This window comes from Staurois parvus, unplaced genomic scaffold (assembly GCF_062004578.1).
Source record: "Staurois parvus isolate SC_StPar_1 unplaced genomic scaffold, SC_StPar_1.0 ptg001647l, whole genome shotgun sequence".
NCBI lineage: Eukaryota > Metazoa > Chordata > Amphibia > Anura > Ranidae > Staurois > Staurois parvus.
Genome location: NW_028319443.1, coordinates 1 through 16,303, shown reverse-complemented (window position 1 = coordinate 16,303; position 16,303 = coordinate 1). Strand labels below are relative to the sequence as shown.

Here is a 16,303-nt window from a genome sequence, read left to right as displayed (position 1 = left end):
AAAAAATGCAGTTTCTGAGGCAAAACCAAGAAATAGAGAAGAACTGTGGAATGTAGTTCAATCATCCTGGGCTGGAATACCTGTTCACAGGTACCAGAAGTTGGTTGACTCCATGCAACACAGATGTACAGCAGTTCTCAGAAACAGTGCTTATACAACTAAATATTAAGTGATTCAAAGGAAAGCAAAATCTTCAAACATTTTTCAATTTATATAGTGAATGTTTGAGTTTGTAAAGAATACAAACACTGCTTTTTTTTTGAACAGTCTAATAATCACTTTTCTTCAATTTTTTTTTAGAGGAACAACACAAAATTGATATATTTTTCTTCATGTTTTGATTTGGAATAGAATGTGTAGTGTTTCCAATGCATTTGTGTGTATGGAAAAAAAAACTATTAGAAGGATTTTGAGCTTTATTCACTTTTTTCAACACACTGCTATTATTTTGAACACAACTGTATAATAGTTCATCTCTACTATATTCAAATTTACAGCACTATGGCTCAATCAAAATATTTTCTACTCCTCTGCTCCTCTAGTTTTGTTCCAAGCTCTTTTTACCATTTCTCAAGTTACGGTAGACAGACAGCTCCTGAAATATTAGTAAGAATCTTATAAATACAAGACATTGTAGGTTTACATTTCGTCTGACAAAACAATCGTTCCAGAGGATACATACTGTCCACCGTCCTTAATGGTTGTGGAAGAGCTGATACAAAATGCCTCAGTTTGTGGCACTGCCACACATCTAACCTAAAAAACAAATCCCTCTTATCTTTTAATTCTAAAAAAGAAAGCAACTCCCCCTTTTCCATGATATCCTTCAAACATGCATTTTTATTTTTTATCCAGTTACCTGCAACATCTTCCTTCCCTGGTGGGAAAAAAATCTGTTCCCTCCAGTGGAATTAATAGTGAATTATATTACCATCTTATTCGCTTTTGTAATCTATCCCATTCTCTTAAAACATTTTGTGTTAAAATACTTATGTTTTCCCAAAAAGTTCAGTATTGTTGTGGAAGCCATATTATCTAACTGTGACCCACTTAGTGTATTTTCTCCCATATCTTTTCCGGTGTATTGCAAATCCACTCAATCATTCCTGAAATCAGTACAGCGCGATAATACCTCCTAAAATCCGGAAAGCCTAAACCACCATTAACTTTATCTCTGCATAATACTTCAAAACTAACCCTTTTTTTTTATTTGACCAAATTAATTTACTTATTTTTCTTACGGTCTTAAAAAAAAAAAAAAGGACTCCAGTAAATATATTGGAAGCATAAGGAACTTATACAGGATTTTCGGAACTATAACCATTTTTATAATATTTATGCGGCCCAACCATGAGAGTACCCCTACAGACATTTTCCTAAATTCTTCCTTAACTTTATTTACAAGTGAGATACAGTTTATTTGGCAAACATTTTTCCAAGAGGGAGTGAGCTTACTCCTAAATAACTTAATTCTCTTTCTCTCCAAACAAAAAGGGAAGGCTTCCTGCAAGTTCTGTTTTTCTAACTTTGAAACTGAAATATTCAATATCTCTGATTTTGAGGGATTGATCTTCAAATTTGACAGTTCGCCATAGTGTTTTCAAATTTTTATTAGAATGAGTAATGGTACTCTAGGGTTTGTGACATAGAACAACATGTCATCTGCATAAGCCGCAACCTTATGTTCTTAATTCCCAATCGTAATTACTTTTACATCTAAAGACTTTCGAATGGTCGCCAGAAGTGGTTCCAGTGAGATAACAAAAAGTAGTGGTGACAAAGGGCAACCCTGCCTTGTCCCGTTATACATTTTGAAGAATTGTGATAATGAACCATTAACCTTCACTGCAGCTGAAGGAAAGCTATACAATATTTTTATCCACTGCATCATCTTATATCCAATACCCAATGCTTCTAGTGTGCTCATTATGAACCCCCAATCTACCCTGTCAAAAGCTTTTTCAGCGTTTATGGACATTAACAATGCCAAACCCTTTTCTTTCTTACTTTTTTGCAAAAGGAGCAATGATCATAATCCATTGTCTCTTCCCTCCTTCCCTGGTACAAATCCTACTTGATCGATATGTATTCAATCCACCATCAGATCCTTCATCCTGTTTGCTAAAACCTTTGCAAATAGTTATGTATCTATTTAGAGTGATATTAGCCTAGAACTAGAATATTAAGAGGGGTCCTTTCCCTCCTTCGGTATAACTGATATATGCCTGCAGAGACTCCTCCCTCATATCCATCCCTTCTACCAATGCGTTCATATACCTACATAATTTGGGCATAAACGGTTTGTGAAACTTCATGTAATGTCTCAGCATAAAACTATCTGGTCCCGAGCTTTTTCCTGTTGCTGTACTTCTCAGTGCCTTAATTATTTCTTCATGGGAGATTACATTTTTCTAATGCTATCTCTCTTCCTCTATCCTGGGCAGTCCCACTTCTTTTAAATGTTGCTGCTTCTTACTTTTGCTTTCCCCCTCTGATTTTTTTGGATTACTGGGTTTTAAATCATATAACTTACTATAATATTTTTGGAATGTTTTAGCTATATCAGTGGTTGAATAAACCATTTCACCATTTTCATCTTTTATTTTTTCTATATAATTCCTTGATTTCCTCATCAGATATTTTCCAGGTTTATTTCCCCACTGATGCCTTTCTTTAGCCACTCTATTGAAAATTCTTCTAGTATCTTGTTCCATGATGTCTTTCATTTCCTCGCTCTTCAAAATTATCTTCTGTTGTGTCCCCACATCTATTTTCTTTTTATGTAGTTCTAAATCATATAATTCTTTAGTTAGCAATTTTATTTTCTTCTCCCTTTCTCTCTTTTTTTGAGCTCCTATTTTTTTGAGCTCCTCCGTGCACATGAAGATGCATACAGCAATTACTTGGAATCCCTGGTAAATTCTAAGATCGGAGTAATGGCTGGATGCATCTTCGTGTGCACGGAGGGACAGAGGCAAGTCTAAAATCGATCAAAAAAAGGTTGTATTGGTGTCAATTGATGGATACATGGCGAATTAAACATCCAAGGGACAGAGACTATATCTTTTCCCCAGCACAAGGGATGTACTCAAGGTTGGATTACATAATGATAGAACATAGATACTTGGAATCCCTGGTAATTTCTAAGATTGAAGCATCTATGTTCTACCATTATGTAATCCAACCTTGAGTACATCCCATGTGCCGGGGAAAAGAAGGTATAGTCTCTGCACCTTGGATGTTTAATTTGCCATGTATCCATCAATTGACACCACTGCAATCTTTTTTTGATCGACTGTAGACTATTGCCTCCGTTCCTCCATGCACATAAAGATGTATCCAGCCACGGATCCATAAAAAAATGTAAATCTCCTGCCACAATTAACTGACCCCTCTTAAAATCCATAAGCCTTCTCATTAATTCCTCCAAATAGGCCATTGGATTTCTATTAAGACAATAGATATTGGAAAGAGTGCAATCAGCTCCCTGCAATTTCCCTTTCAGAAACAAATACCGACCTTCTGGGTCAACCATTCTATCATCTACCGTAAAACTAACATTTTTTACTATCGCAATTGCCACCCCTTTTGCTCATTTAATTGGCGAGTCCGCATAGAACCATGTAGGATAGTATTTAGAAAATAGCTGGGAATTTGCATCTCGGGATAAATGTGTTTCCTGTAGGAACACCACGTGTGCTGAGTATTGATGAATTTCCTTAAGGATCTTATATCTTTTTGTCGTGGTGTTCAATACTTGAACATTATATGTTATAAAATTACATACATTCATCACCTTTACTCAACTGATCTCCCTCTAGATCCATAACGCAGAGAAGAAGCAAATATATACAAAATTAGAACAGGAAAGATTTTCTTCTAGGTGACCTTTACATTACCACTTCTCCCCCCACCCCCCCACCCCCCCCCCCCATACCCTTTTCCTCTACACCCTCCCCCACTCCCCCTCCCTCCCTAAACCCCTTGGCCCATATTCTAGCCTGAGAATCTGTTGTGACTAATTTCTCTTTTGATTCCTCTTCAGGGTAGGACTCAGATCCCCGACACCCAGCTATATCGGTATTTGAAAGCTGCAACTAACCCATCTCTTATTTAAGTCTCCCGATGCCCCTCATAGATGAAAACAAACAGTGAAGCAAGCGTAGAGGAGAAGAGAGAAAAAAAAAAAAAAAAAAAAAGGGGGGGGGGGGAGGGGCCTTTCCCCTCCCTTCTCCCTCCTTCCCCCCCGTCCCTTCTACAACAACCTTTATGTCTTGCAAAGTTGGAGAAAGAGGGAAAAAAAAAAAAAAAACAGGTGTCCTCTGAAAAACACCGGACTAAATCTTCCTCAACTTACTTTCTATTTAGAAACCCGTTGCCACCCCTTTTCCTTTAACTCTACACTCTTTTTTGGTCTCTTCAGACAAACCTGGAATGTCTATTATATGCAAGTCCAGTCTTTCACAAAACGGCTTTAAGTCTTATGGAAACCTTAATCTTGCTGACTGTCCGTCTTTCCATCCAATCAAGCATGCTGGGAAGCCCCAGCTGTACCTAACATTCCCCTTGTGCATCAACTCTAATAATGGTTTCAATACTCTCTTTCTAGCTAAAGTCTCTGGGGCTATGTCCGCAAACATTTGCAAACTAACTCAGTAACCTTCCAATTACAGGGTTAAATATTTTCATCATTTCCTCCATTAAATCTTCTCCAGTTGTTACCTCCGACAAGCCTCTAATCCTCAGGTTATTTATTCTATCGCTATTCTCTTGATCTTCCATTATATATGCTATCTTCCTTTGCTCTTTACGCATATCCTCCATTTGTGTTTCCCACTTTATAATTACTCCTGCTTGTGTCGCCACTCTTTCCTCTGTATCCTCTAGCCGAGATAGAACTTGTCCCAGTTCATTATGTAGAGTTGTCATTTCGCTCTTTATGGAGGTCTCTAATTTTGCAAACATCTCTGCCATATCTGTTTTTGTAGGTATTTACAGTTAGACCTTGTTCACCCATGTCTCTAGAGTTCCCTCACTTTCCATATTAATCAGATCTTTAGATTGATCTGGATTTGATGATACTAGCAACAGTCTATTTTGATCTTCTTTGTTACTTCTCTGCTCATGTCACCCCCTTGACTTTAAGCTTGCAGTAATTTTCCCTTCTCTTTTTTCCCTCCTTCCATTGTGGGGTCCTGGGCAAAGCAACAAGTAAAGGAGGGGGGTAACCCGAGGGGGTTTGGAAGAAAAGAGGCCGATTCTGATATGTTGTATTTTTCATAGTTTTTTTGTAGCTTCTTAATACGTCCTGACATCTACTTCTCATTTATAAGCTGTGTCAATTAAGATATCAAAAGGCAGGTGTCATTACTTAACAGGGTCGCTGGTCTCCTCGATTGTAAGGGGCTCACCATCCATGGGGGGCTGACTGACTTCTAATGGTTTCCTCTGCGGTCTCCGCTCCTCCGCTGTGCACAGAGCACTCACCACCGGAGCTGCATCTTTCACTGTTCCCGAGTCTAGCACCAGTCTCCTCTTCGATGGTCAGCGTCCAGCGGCTGCCAGGATGCACCCCATCATTCACGTGGATGCACATTCTTTTAGTTTTTTCTTTTAATAAAGGACTTGTCAAAGACCATGTCCTGTCTTTTTTCACACTACACTTTGTTTTTTGTGAATGATTAGGGGTACTATGTACTCCCTTACTCATTCACAAAAGGGGAGGCCGGGATCTGGGGTCCCCCCTTGTGAAAGGGGGGGGCTCACTCGTTCCCCCTCCCCTGACCTGCCGGCTGTATGCTCGGATAAGGGTCTGGTAAGGATATTGGGGGGACCCCCAGACTTTTTTTTTTTTTTTAATTTTGGCGTGGGAGTTCCCCACAAAATCCTCACCAGACCTGAATTTATTATGGTGCCGTTTAAATCTAATTACCGCTTTTATTTTTCTTCACTATAGCTCAGAAATTAAGCTGTTACTCCCCCCGCCCTCAGCTAAAAGAAAGTTCTCTTTTAGTTTATTTCCCTGCGTTAAGAGGAACAATGTTTCCTATTAGTTTCTTAAAAGAAACAGTTTCCTTTAACTCCAGGGAAAGCGACAGCTAATTCTGTGAGCTATAGTGAAGAAAAAAAAAAGCCGGCAATTGGATTTAAAAATCGGCACCAACACTTCGTATTGCAAAAAAAATTTGTAAACCAAGGCATTATTTTCAATGAATTTTCATTCATAAACCGAAAATTACATTAACCAAGGCATTTGTAAACCGAGGTATTCCTGTATACTGTAAGCCTTATTGAAATAGGTATACTACAGCATAAAAGTCTATGAGAGGACCATGTTTATCCACACAGGAATGCAGGTGTTCCGTGCATTCCTGTTCAGGCAGTCCCATTTGGAATGAAGCAGCTGCTGTCACAGTCACTGCTGCCAATATGACATCCATGTGAACAAAGCTGTACAAGGACAAGCAACTTGAAATTAATTCATAAGAAGACCAATAAATAAAATAGATGCAGTGATTCCAGTATAGTACGAATCCTGGCCCTTCTCCACTCAGGTCTGGACCAACAATTGGCCTAGAGTACCATCAAGGGTCAGACTGAGGCCTGGCTGGCAATTTCCTATCAAAAGACAGCCGACTTCTCACATTCATTAGTGAAAGCTTTTGTAATGGGCATTGCTCACTTTCTTCCACCTCTATATTCCCATGCCACCCTGTGAAATTTCAGCCTGGTTCTTTTGACTTCCTCCTGAAACTGCTTGCTCTAGGGGAACTAGTGTGTGCTTGTTCAGCTCCGCTCCCCCACTCCCTCCTCACTGGCTGTGATTGCCAGCAGAGGGAGTCAATGGATCCCGCCTGCTGTGTCTCTGCTAATGAGGAAGAAGAGTCACAGGAGGGCCTCGTCTGTCATGCACATCACTAAATCGGCTCTGGTAAGTATTAAAAAGGGACTGTGGGGGAAGCTGCACACTGAAGGTTTTATACTATCAAGCACAAAATGCAAAAAGTAGGGACACACCGAAATTTTGGCCACCAAAATATATCAGCAAAAAATAGCCCTACTGGCAGTTTGCCGATAGGAAACAGTATATCTGCTATAGGGTGGCGGGGAAGCGGTTAAAGTAGAAAAGAAAAAAAAAAAAATAAATAATAATATGGAGCCTCCCCTGCACTGCACGGGTTAACTGCTCATTTAGAATAATAGATCCAGACTTCCTGGTGTGCACTACTTCTGTAATACTCCTGGAATCTCCAGGCTCCTGCAAACTACTGCACACCCTTTCTCCTTTGCCAATAGAGCTTCAGGAATGTCAGAAACTTGTTCAGTGGCATAAACAGCCTGAAAAAGACTCTTTGGGTCTACTAAACAGAGCTGGTGTCTAGCAGGCCTCACCTCTTCGCGATTATTAATTTACTACAGCGGGCTTCTACTGAAATTGTCTCCATACCCAAGGGAAAAAGATGGTAGTACTCGGATTAAGGAAAGGGGGTCCTATCTCACTGCACAAAAACCACCTAGCTGTTACTAGGGATTCTGCTGCTAAACTCCCAAGGCAAAAAGAGAAACACACCCTGGAGCTGTCTGACAAGGGTACCATCTGACCATCTCCAGTCTTCTGGTCAGTGAAAACAAACGTTTCACTGTGTAGTGAGAAAACACAATTAATACTGAGGGACAAGGGGAAGGGTGGGGGCTCTAACAGCTGTAAACGGTTTCCTGTAGGAAGTAGCCTCTTATCTCTCAGGTGTGCTGTCTTTGAAGGTGAGTGGAGAAATTGTGTTTTATTTTCCTCCTCTCAGTAAAGTGGTGAGACCAACATGTAGAGTTTGGAAACATCTCTGCTGAGAGCAAAGCTGCAATTTGCAAATATTGTGAGAAATATTTTTTTCCAATTACTACAAGATTACAAAACACACCACTGCATGCCAGAGGTGATCTAAAGAAATTAAAAAATACTTTATGGAATTAAATGACGCGGACCATAATTAAAGTGCAAGTAGCTTTCCAGATTTCTCAATCCAGAAACTTTCTGCTGCTTCTGGATCTTCACAAAGGGATTGATTTACTAAAACTGGAAAGTGCAAAATCTGGTGCAGTTGTGCATAGTAGCCAATCAGCTTCTTACTTCAGCTTGTTCAATTAAGAATAAAACCTGGAAGCTGATTGGTTTCTATGCTGAGCTGCATCAAATTTTGCACTCTACAGTTTTAGTAAATTAACCCCAAAGTGTTTCTTCACCAGCAGCATCTTCAAATAAGGAAGTGTTGCAAATCTCTGCCTCACAAAAAATACACAAAACCTTAAAGTGATACTGAAGGCTTACATTTTTTTTTTAAACAACAAACATGTTACACTTACCTGCTGTATGCAGTGCTTTTAAACAGAGCAGCCCAGATCCTCCTCTTCTCATGTTCCCAGCCGGCGCTCCTGTCGGGAGCCAGTGAGGAAAGGGAGCCCTGGGATATCCAAGACTCCAGTGCACATCGCTGGATCGAGATAGGGCTTAGTGAGTATTGGGGGGGGGGGGGGGGGGGGGGTTGGGAGGGATGCTGTACAGAAAAAGGTTTTGTACCTTCATGCATAGAATGCATGATGGTAAAAACCCTTGAGCTTTTAAAAAAACTATCATTTATTCTATTTTTAATAAAAAATAGCATTTTAAAAAGTTTAGTCTATTTACTGAATAAGCTGTACTTTAATTTCAAGCATATTACCTTTATGCTTGTTTAATATTTATAAGAGATGATCAACTAACCTTAATCTTCTACGTGGGTCTGTTGCACTGGGACCCCTCCGTCCAGCAGTGGAATAATCTGGCCCATCCATATAACCACCAAGGCTCCTACGATCATCCTCCAGTCCATAAGCATCCTCAGATGTATACCTGGCTGAAAGCAGGTCAGACTGGCTGCCTCCAAAACCAGCACCTCTGACTTGGGGTTGAGCACCATAACCAGGACCCCTGTATGACTCAACAGAACGGTAGCGATTGTTTGGTCTTGACAAGCTGCTATAGCCAGGATGCTGTTGAGGTTGAACCATCTGCATTGGCTCGGATCCAGGTGCTCGAAAATGGTAATTGCGGGGAACGGTGGTGTAGGTAGAAATTCCGCCACAAACATCACGGTAAGGTCGATCCAATGTCTGTGAGTACCCCACAGAAGGTTTCACCTAGAACAAGGAAAGTGTATGCTGTGAAGATACTTAACTCTCATGGTCACAAAAATAAAAAATATTATTTTTCTTGCACTGAGGCACTTACGGTCATGTCACTGTGTCGGGGTTCATCAGATATACTGTATGACAAGTAGGATGGGTCACCATCAGGTGGATAAGCCTCATCAATAGGATGACCGTGACTATCCATCCTTGCTGGGGAGTAAACAGGTGAAGGATCCTATTAAAAGAAAGAAAAAAAAAGAAAAAAAGCATGGTTAAGTACACAGCATTTAATACCCAAAAATATAAATTAAATCCACATTTTTTACAAATCCCAAACTACTGCTCATCTCACCTGAGAGGTGTGTATATCTGTATATTTTTTCCGCTGCCCCTCTTGGGGGTGAACAAGTCTGCCGTTCTGAAAAGACAAATTTAGGGCAAAATCAAGACCGACATGATATAGGCTGTCACTAGCACTGACACATAAGTCTTTGTTTTTCCAAGTCCCCCCATAACAGTTTTATTGCCTATTGAGCAGCCAGTAAGCCTTTATTTTTTATTTATTACTTCCTTTAAAGCAGAATTCCAAGCAAATGTTTTTCCCCCATACAGTGGGGCTGTGCCCACACTGCAGTGGTTAACTGCTTGTTTTGTTCTAAGGGAGAGGACAGCAAAGATATACTTACCTGAACTGCTTATCCTCTCCGCAACAAGAATGGTCCCTTCAGCTCCTGCTCCCCCCATGGTCCAGTGGTCTTGTAAATGGACTATTCCTGACGTCAGCACGCTCAATGCATGCCACCCCTGCTAGACCGCAGGGAAGCACAGTTTTCCAGAGGATTGGCGGGTCAGGTGAGGATAAGCTTAGACCTCACCCCAGAAAAAACAAGCAGCTGATACATGCATGGGGACACAGCCCCACTGCATGGTTAAAAAAAAAGAGCCAAGTTCTGCTTTAACATACCAAGCTATCTAGCAAAAGTGGCAGTTAAGACAGTTCAGACAAACCATTGAACGCTGATGGGTTGCTTAGAATAGCGAGCTTTTATTCACATAGTTAAAACCTGTATCCCAAAAGCAAAAACGATGTTGGTATAACCGCCTAAAGGGTTAAGAAGTGTTAACAGGAAATAGATAATATGAGAAATAGAGAAGAAAAAAAAAAAAAAAATAATAGGCATTATTTTGCTGCTCACTAATATAAATTCCATCTAACACAACCTTGTCCACAGCACAATAATGCTGTTACGCTACTCCTTATGACAGGTGCCTTTGAGAGGTAGAGAGCTACCTGAACAACATGAAAGATCAAAGATCACTGGGGTTCAGGACCATTTAAAAAAAAAATAAATCAAGTAGAGGTAGAGGTTGGTGTCAGCAGGTTTTATTTTTACATTTTTATTTTTTAATACTTAGCACAATTACTGTAGAAGCCCTGTTGAAAGGGGAGCAGTTGGAGGAGGAGCCAGGTAGCAGAAAAAAGGAGGAACAAGGATGGGAGGGGCAGCGGGGGAGACGTTTACTAGAAGTGATCCCCTGGACTTTCCTCCTGAAGCAACTGTACGCTGGTGGGAGGATGAGGAGAAAAATTCTAGCTTTCAGCCGCTCCAGAACAATAAAGGGGATCATCAAAAGGCAGGTATTTAAATCTGAACCCCCCCCCAGCTACCCTGGTGTCCTAAGGTGGCTGCCTAAGCAGTCGTAAGCTGGGTGCAAGCACAAGGTCGCTTACGCTTACCTTAGGGGGCCAGAAAAATCCCGGTCCCCAGCCAGTTGCTGAAATTAAGATTTGCCATGGGAGAGAGGGGGGGGGGGTAGGAAGGGGGCCAGAGATCACTGCTATGGGGAAAAAGTAGGGGCAGAGGACACTGCTATGAGAGAAAATAAGGGCAGAGGACACTGCTATAGGGGTGGCCCTGCCCATAACAGTGTCCTCTGCAAATCACGTCCCCCCTTCCCCAGCAGTGTCCTCTGCCTCCCCCTTTCCCCCACAGCAGTGACCTCTGGCCCCCTTCCCCCCAGCCTCCTCCGCTGCTGCTGACATTCTCTTCTGAGAGCGGAAGACAGAAGGGCTCAGGACAGAGGGCGGGAGGAGGAGCTGGCCAATGAACTTTTCATATTAACAAGCTGGTATTTGGTTGTTAGGACCGAACTAGCAACCAATCAGCTGCAGGTGACTAAGAAGTGAAAGTCAAGCTCTTTTGACCCTTGAAGATGCCTCAAGGGCAGATGTTGATCCAGACCACACTGGATAAAATACCAGTATCGTCCCACAAAGCACTTTACTGGGATGTAAATTCCTTGCCTTGCAGCTGAACAAAAATGATATAGGAGACTTTGCAAGAAGTTGAATTTCTAGCTTTCAAAAAGAGTAGGGATAATTGAAGTAGCCCCCTAACCTTCAAGACCTGGGTTTCAACAGTAAAGCGGCTAAAGCCAGTGACCAAGAAGCAGGATGGTAAACCCAGTCCGTGGGAAGATCTGGACACTCTGGGAGGGTGCACAGAGGGCCTTACCAGGAGTCTGATTAAGTCAAGAGTACCATGTATGCATGGGCCAATTCAGATTGACGAGAATCACGAGCACGCCCTCCATCTGAGGCCTATGGAAAAAGCAAGGAAGGCGTTTCAGAGGGGAAAAGGCATAGATCAAGTGATCCTGATCCCTTGAGAATCAACTGCAGAGGCAAGAAGATCCCTGGACATAATAATACACTTGGTCAGTCTGTTGAACCTACGCCAAGACTGGTGTCCCCCACCCAGAACAGGATCCACACTATAACAAATTTAGTCCAACTGCCAATTTTTCACGAGTGGAAAATGTATGGCGGACAGGACACATTTAACCTTTTGCCGCCCGGCCAATGGCCGTTTGGCGGCCGGCAAAATCCCTCAGCGTTCCAGGTGGACACCATATGGCGTCCTCACGGGCATGCGCAGTTTGCGTGCCTGCAGAGCCACGCAGCGGCGTGATCTGTCACCGGCCGTGTACCTCGGACACGGCAGATGACAGATCTGAGTACCGGCCCCGTTGCCGGTGCCATGTGACCTGCTGTGACCAATCACAGCAGGTCACATGACAGTTGTATACAATGGATGGCTTCATTCATGCCATCCATTGTATACTAGTGTGTCTAGCTGTGAATGGTCACAGCGATCACATGCACAAGCTGGGCCAATCACAGCCCAGCTGTGTCATGTGATTAGCCGCGGCCAAATCACAGCTAAGCACAAAAAAAAAAAAAAAAAAACCCCTGAATGAATCAATGTCATTCAGGTAAATGCTTGTTTATAGCAAAGTAATTCTTTGCTATAAGCAAACTGTGTAAAAAAAAAAAAAAAAATACTGATCACTTCCCCAAAGTAGTACAATGTTACTACGGTAACATTGTACTACTTTGGTCATAGTGAAATATGAAAAGAAAATCTTAAAAAAAAAAAAAAAAAAAAAAAGTAGTAAAAAACTAAAAATAAAATTTTTTAAAAAATTATATTTTTTTTCATACTGTCAGTGTCCCTGATCACCACCATGCCAGTTATATGATGACGCTGTACTGCACTGGTGAGAGTATGTTAAAAAAAAAAAAAAGTGGAAATTTTTGTAATTTTCCGAAAAATTATGACAAAAAAATACAACTTCAAAAAACTCACCATGCCTCTTATGAAGTACGTCGGACTGTCTACTTTGCAAAAAGGGGTCATTTGGGGGATATCTGTACTGTTCTGACATTCTTGGAACTCAAGATATTAGATTGGCCGTCAGTACTTAAGGATTGATCAATTTTCAGATATATACCATAGTTTGTGAACGCTATAACTTTCCTACAAACTAAATAATACATCCTAATTTGGGTTATTTTCACCAAAGACATGTAGCAGAATACATCTCAGCCAAAATTTATGAAGAACAATTATTTATTTGCAAACTTTTATAAACAGAAAAAGAAAAACGTGGGGGTTTTTTCAAACTTTTCGGTCTTTTTTTGTTAATTTAACAAAAAAAAAAAATCCCAGTGGTGATTAAATACCACCAAAAGAAAGCTCTAGTTGTGTGAAGAAAATGATAAAATTTTAGTTTGGGTACAATGTTGTATGACCGCGCAATTGTCATTCAAAGTGTGAGCGCTGAATCCTGAAAAATGGCCTGGGCAGGAAGGGGGTAAAAGCGCCCTGTATTGAAATGGTTAAACATGCAGTTCAACCCATGCCAGAAACTGACCACGTTCACTTTGAGCTGCAAGACATCTGGTTCCTCCCTGGCAGTTGATGTAAGCACCATAGCATTTTTCGACTGAATCCAGGTCAGACAAGAAGTTCAGCAATGCAGAAATAACCGAATCGCTCTCAGTATCCGGATGCTGATTGGGAGCTGGGATTCCTGTTTTTGGATGTTCCCCTTTGTGTTCTTATGTCTCATTAACCACCTCAATACAGCTGTACGTACATACGCATTTTTTGTATTTAGCTGGTTATACCAGGATCATGGTTGAGGCTACAACCAAGATCTCGCTATAATTATTTAAATTATGAGACTCTCTTGAACGTAGAAGTAGTCCTAACAGCTATACAGCCACTCATTTACTTTTATTGGTAGTAGGACAGTGTTATGTTATTTACTAAAATTAAGCTCCTAGGACCACATGCACCTGATAATATTGCCAAGGATGGCAGTCTGCATTTGCTTGGTTGGAAACTTGTTGCATAAAAAGTTGGTGTCACACACATCTAGGAGATAATTTCCTGTTCCTCTAGTTGGTCTGGCTTGTGGGAGTTAAAAGCCATTCAAGAACAGGGTTGACACATACATCTACATTGTAGAAGGGCTTTTGCACCCCGAAACATTCCTATTTTCTGTACCATAACCGGGGTAATACCGCATTATTATTTCTACAGGACACACTGCTTTATCCTGCATCAGATATGGGAGAGGAGAGAGCGCGAGAGGGGGAAGAGAGAGGGGGAAGAGAGAGGGGGGCAGAGAGAGAGGGGGGCAGAGAGAGAGGGGGGAAGAGAGAGGGGGGCAGAGAGAGAGGGGGGCAGAGAGAGAGGGGGGCAGAGAGAGGGGGGCAGAGAGAGGGGGGGGCAGAGAGAGAGAGGGGGGGGCAGAGAGAGGAGGGGGGGAGAGAGAGAGGGGGGGGCAGAGAGAGAGAGGTGGGGGGCAGAGAGAGAGAGAGAGAGAGAGGTGGGGGGCAGAGAGAGAGAGAGAGAGAGGGTGGGGGGCAGAGAGAGAGAGAGAGAGAGGTGGGGGGCAGAGAGAGAGAGAGAGAGAGGTGGGGGGCAGAGAGAGAGAGAGAGAGAGGTGGGGGCAGAGAGAGAGAGAGGAGAGGAGGGGGGGCAGAGAGAGAGAGAGAGAGAGAGGTGGGGGGCAGCAGAGAGAGAGAGAGAGAGTGGGGGGCAGAGAGAGAGAGAGAGAATTCTAGGTGGGGGGCAGAGAGAGAGAGAGAGAGAGAGGTGGGGGGCAGAGAGAGAGAGAGAGAGAGGTGGGGGGCAGAGAGAGAGAGAGAGAGAGAGGTGGGGGGCAGAGAGAGAGAGAGAGAGAGAGGTGGGGGGCAGAGAGAGAGAGAGAGAGAGGTGGGGGGCAGAGAGAGAGAGAGAGAGAGGTGGGGGGCAGAGAGAGAGAGAGAGAGAGGTGGGGGGCAGAGAGAGAGAGAGAGAGAGGTGGGGGGCAGAGAGAGAGAGAGAGAGAGGTGGGGGGCAGAGAGAGAGAGAGAGAGAGGTGGGGGGCAGAGAGAGAGAGAGAGAGAGGTGGGGGGCAGAGAGAGAGAGAGAGAGGTGGGGGGCAGAGAGAGAGAGAGAGAGGTGGGGGGCAAGGAGAGAGAGAGAGAGAGGTGGGGGGCAGAGAGAGAGAGAGAGGTGGGGGGCAGAGAGAGAGAGAGAGGTGGGGGGCAGAGAGAGAGAGAGAGAGGTGGGGGGCAGAGAGAGAGAGAGAGAGGTGGGGGGCAGAGAGAGAGAGAAGAGAGGTGGGGGGCAGAGAGAGAGAGAGAGGTGGGGGGCAGAGAGAGAGAGAGAGAGAGAGAGGTGGGGGGCAGAGAGAGAGAGAGAGAGAGGTGGGGGGCAGAGAGAGAGAGAGAGAGAGAGGGGGGGCAGAGAGAGAGAGAGAGAGAGAGGTGGGGGGCAGAGAGAGAGAGAGAGGTGGGGGGCAGAGAGAGAGAGAGAGGTGGGGGGCAGAGAGAGAGAGGTGGGGGCAGAGAGAGAGAGGTGGGGGGCAGAGAGAGAGAGGTGGGGGGCAGAGAGAGAGAGGTGGGGGGCAGAGAGAGAGAGGTGGGGGGCAGAGAGAGAGAGGTGGGGGCAGAGAGAGAGAGGTGGGGGGCAGAGAGAGAGAGGTGGGGGGCAGAGAGAGAGAGGTGGGGGCAGAGAGAGAGAGAGGTGGGGGGCAGAGAGAGAGAGAGGTGGGGGCAGAGAGAGAGAGAGGTGGGGGCAGAGAGAGAGAGAGGTGGGGCAGAGAGAGGGGGCAGAGAGAGAGAGAGAGAGGGGGGGCAGAGAGAGAGAGAGAGAGGGGGGCAGAGAGAGAGAGAGAGGGGGGCAGAGAGAGAGGGGGGGCAGAGAGAGAGAGGGGGGGCAGAGAGAGAGAGGGGGGGGCAGAGAGAGAGAGGGGGGGGGCAGAGAGAGAGAGGGGGGGGCAGAGAGAGAGAGAGGGGGGGCAGAGAGAGAGAGAGTGGGGGGCAGAGAGAGAGAGAGAGTGGGGGGAAGAGAGAGAGAGAGAGTGGGGGGCAGGAGAGAGAGAGGGGGGGCAGGGAGAGAGAGGGGGGCAGGGAGAGAGAGGGGGGGCAGGGAGAGAGAGGGGGGGCAGGGAGAGAGAGGGGGGGCAGGGAGAGAGAGAGGGGGGGCAGGGAGAGAGGGGGGCAGGGAGAGAGGGGGGCAGGGAGAGAGAGGGGGGGCAGGGAGAGAGAGGGGGGGCAGGGAGAGAGAGGGGGGCAGGGAGAGAGAGGGGGGGCAGGGAGAGAGAGAGGGGGGCAGGGAGAGAGGGGGGGCAGGGAGAGGGGGAGAAGAGGAGGGAAGGAGAGAGAGAGGAAAGGGAGAGGAGGAGGGGGGAGAGGGGGGAAGGAAGAGGGGGGAAGGAAGAGGGGGGAAGGAAGAGGGGGGGAGAAGAGAGAGAGGGGGGGGAGAAGAGAGAGAGGGGGGGGAGAAGAGAGAGAGAGAGA

General features: G+C 44.3%; 1 protein-coding gene across 1 annotated transcript in view; it reads right to left on the bottom strand.

Annotated features, from left to right (window-relative positions):
• Positions 1-9,650, bottom strand: part of LOC149434872 (catenin delta-1-like) — a gene marked incomplete at its 3' end in the record, with an annotated part of 273,021 nt that extends 263,371 nt beyond the window's left edge. The window contains exons 1-3 of the mRNA XM_089663279.1: positions 9,515-9,650; positions 9,263-9,397; positions 8,756-9,171 (exon numbers count right to left, since the gene is read on the bottom strand). Coding sequence (XP_089519405.1) covers positions 8,756-9,171; positions 9,263-9,367 — 521 coding nt within the window. The remainder of the gene's footprint in view (positions 1-8,755; positions 9,172-9,262; positions 9,398-9,514) is intronic.
• Positions 9,651-16,303: the final 6,653 nt, after the last annotated feature.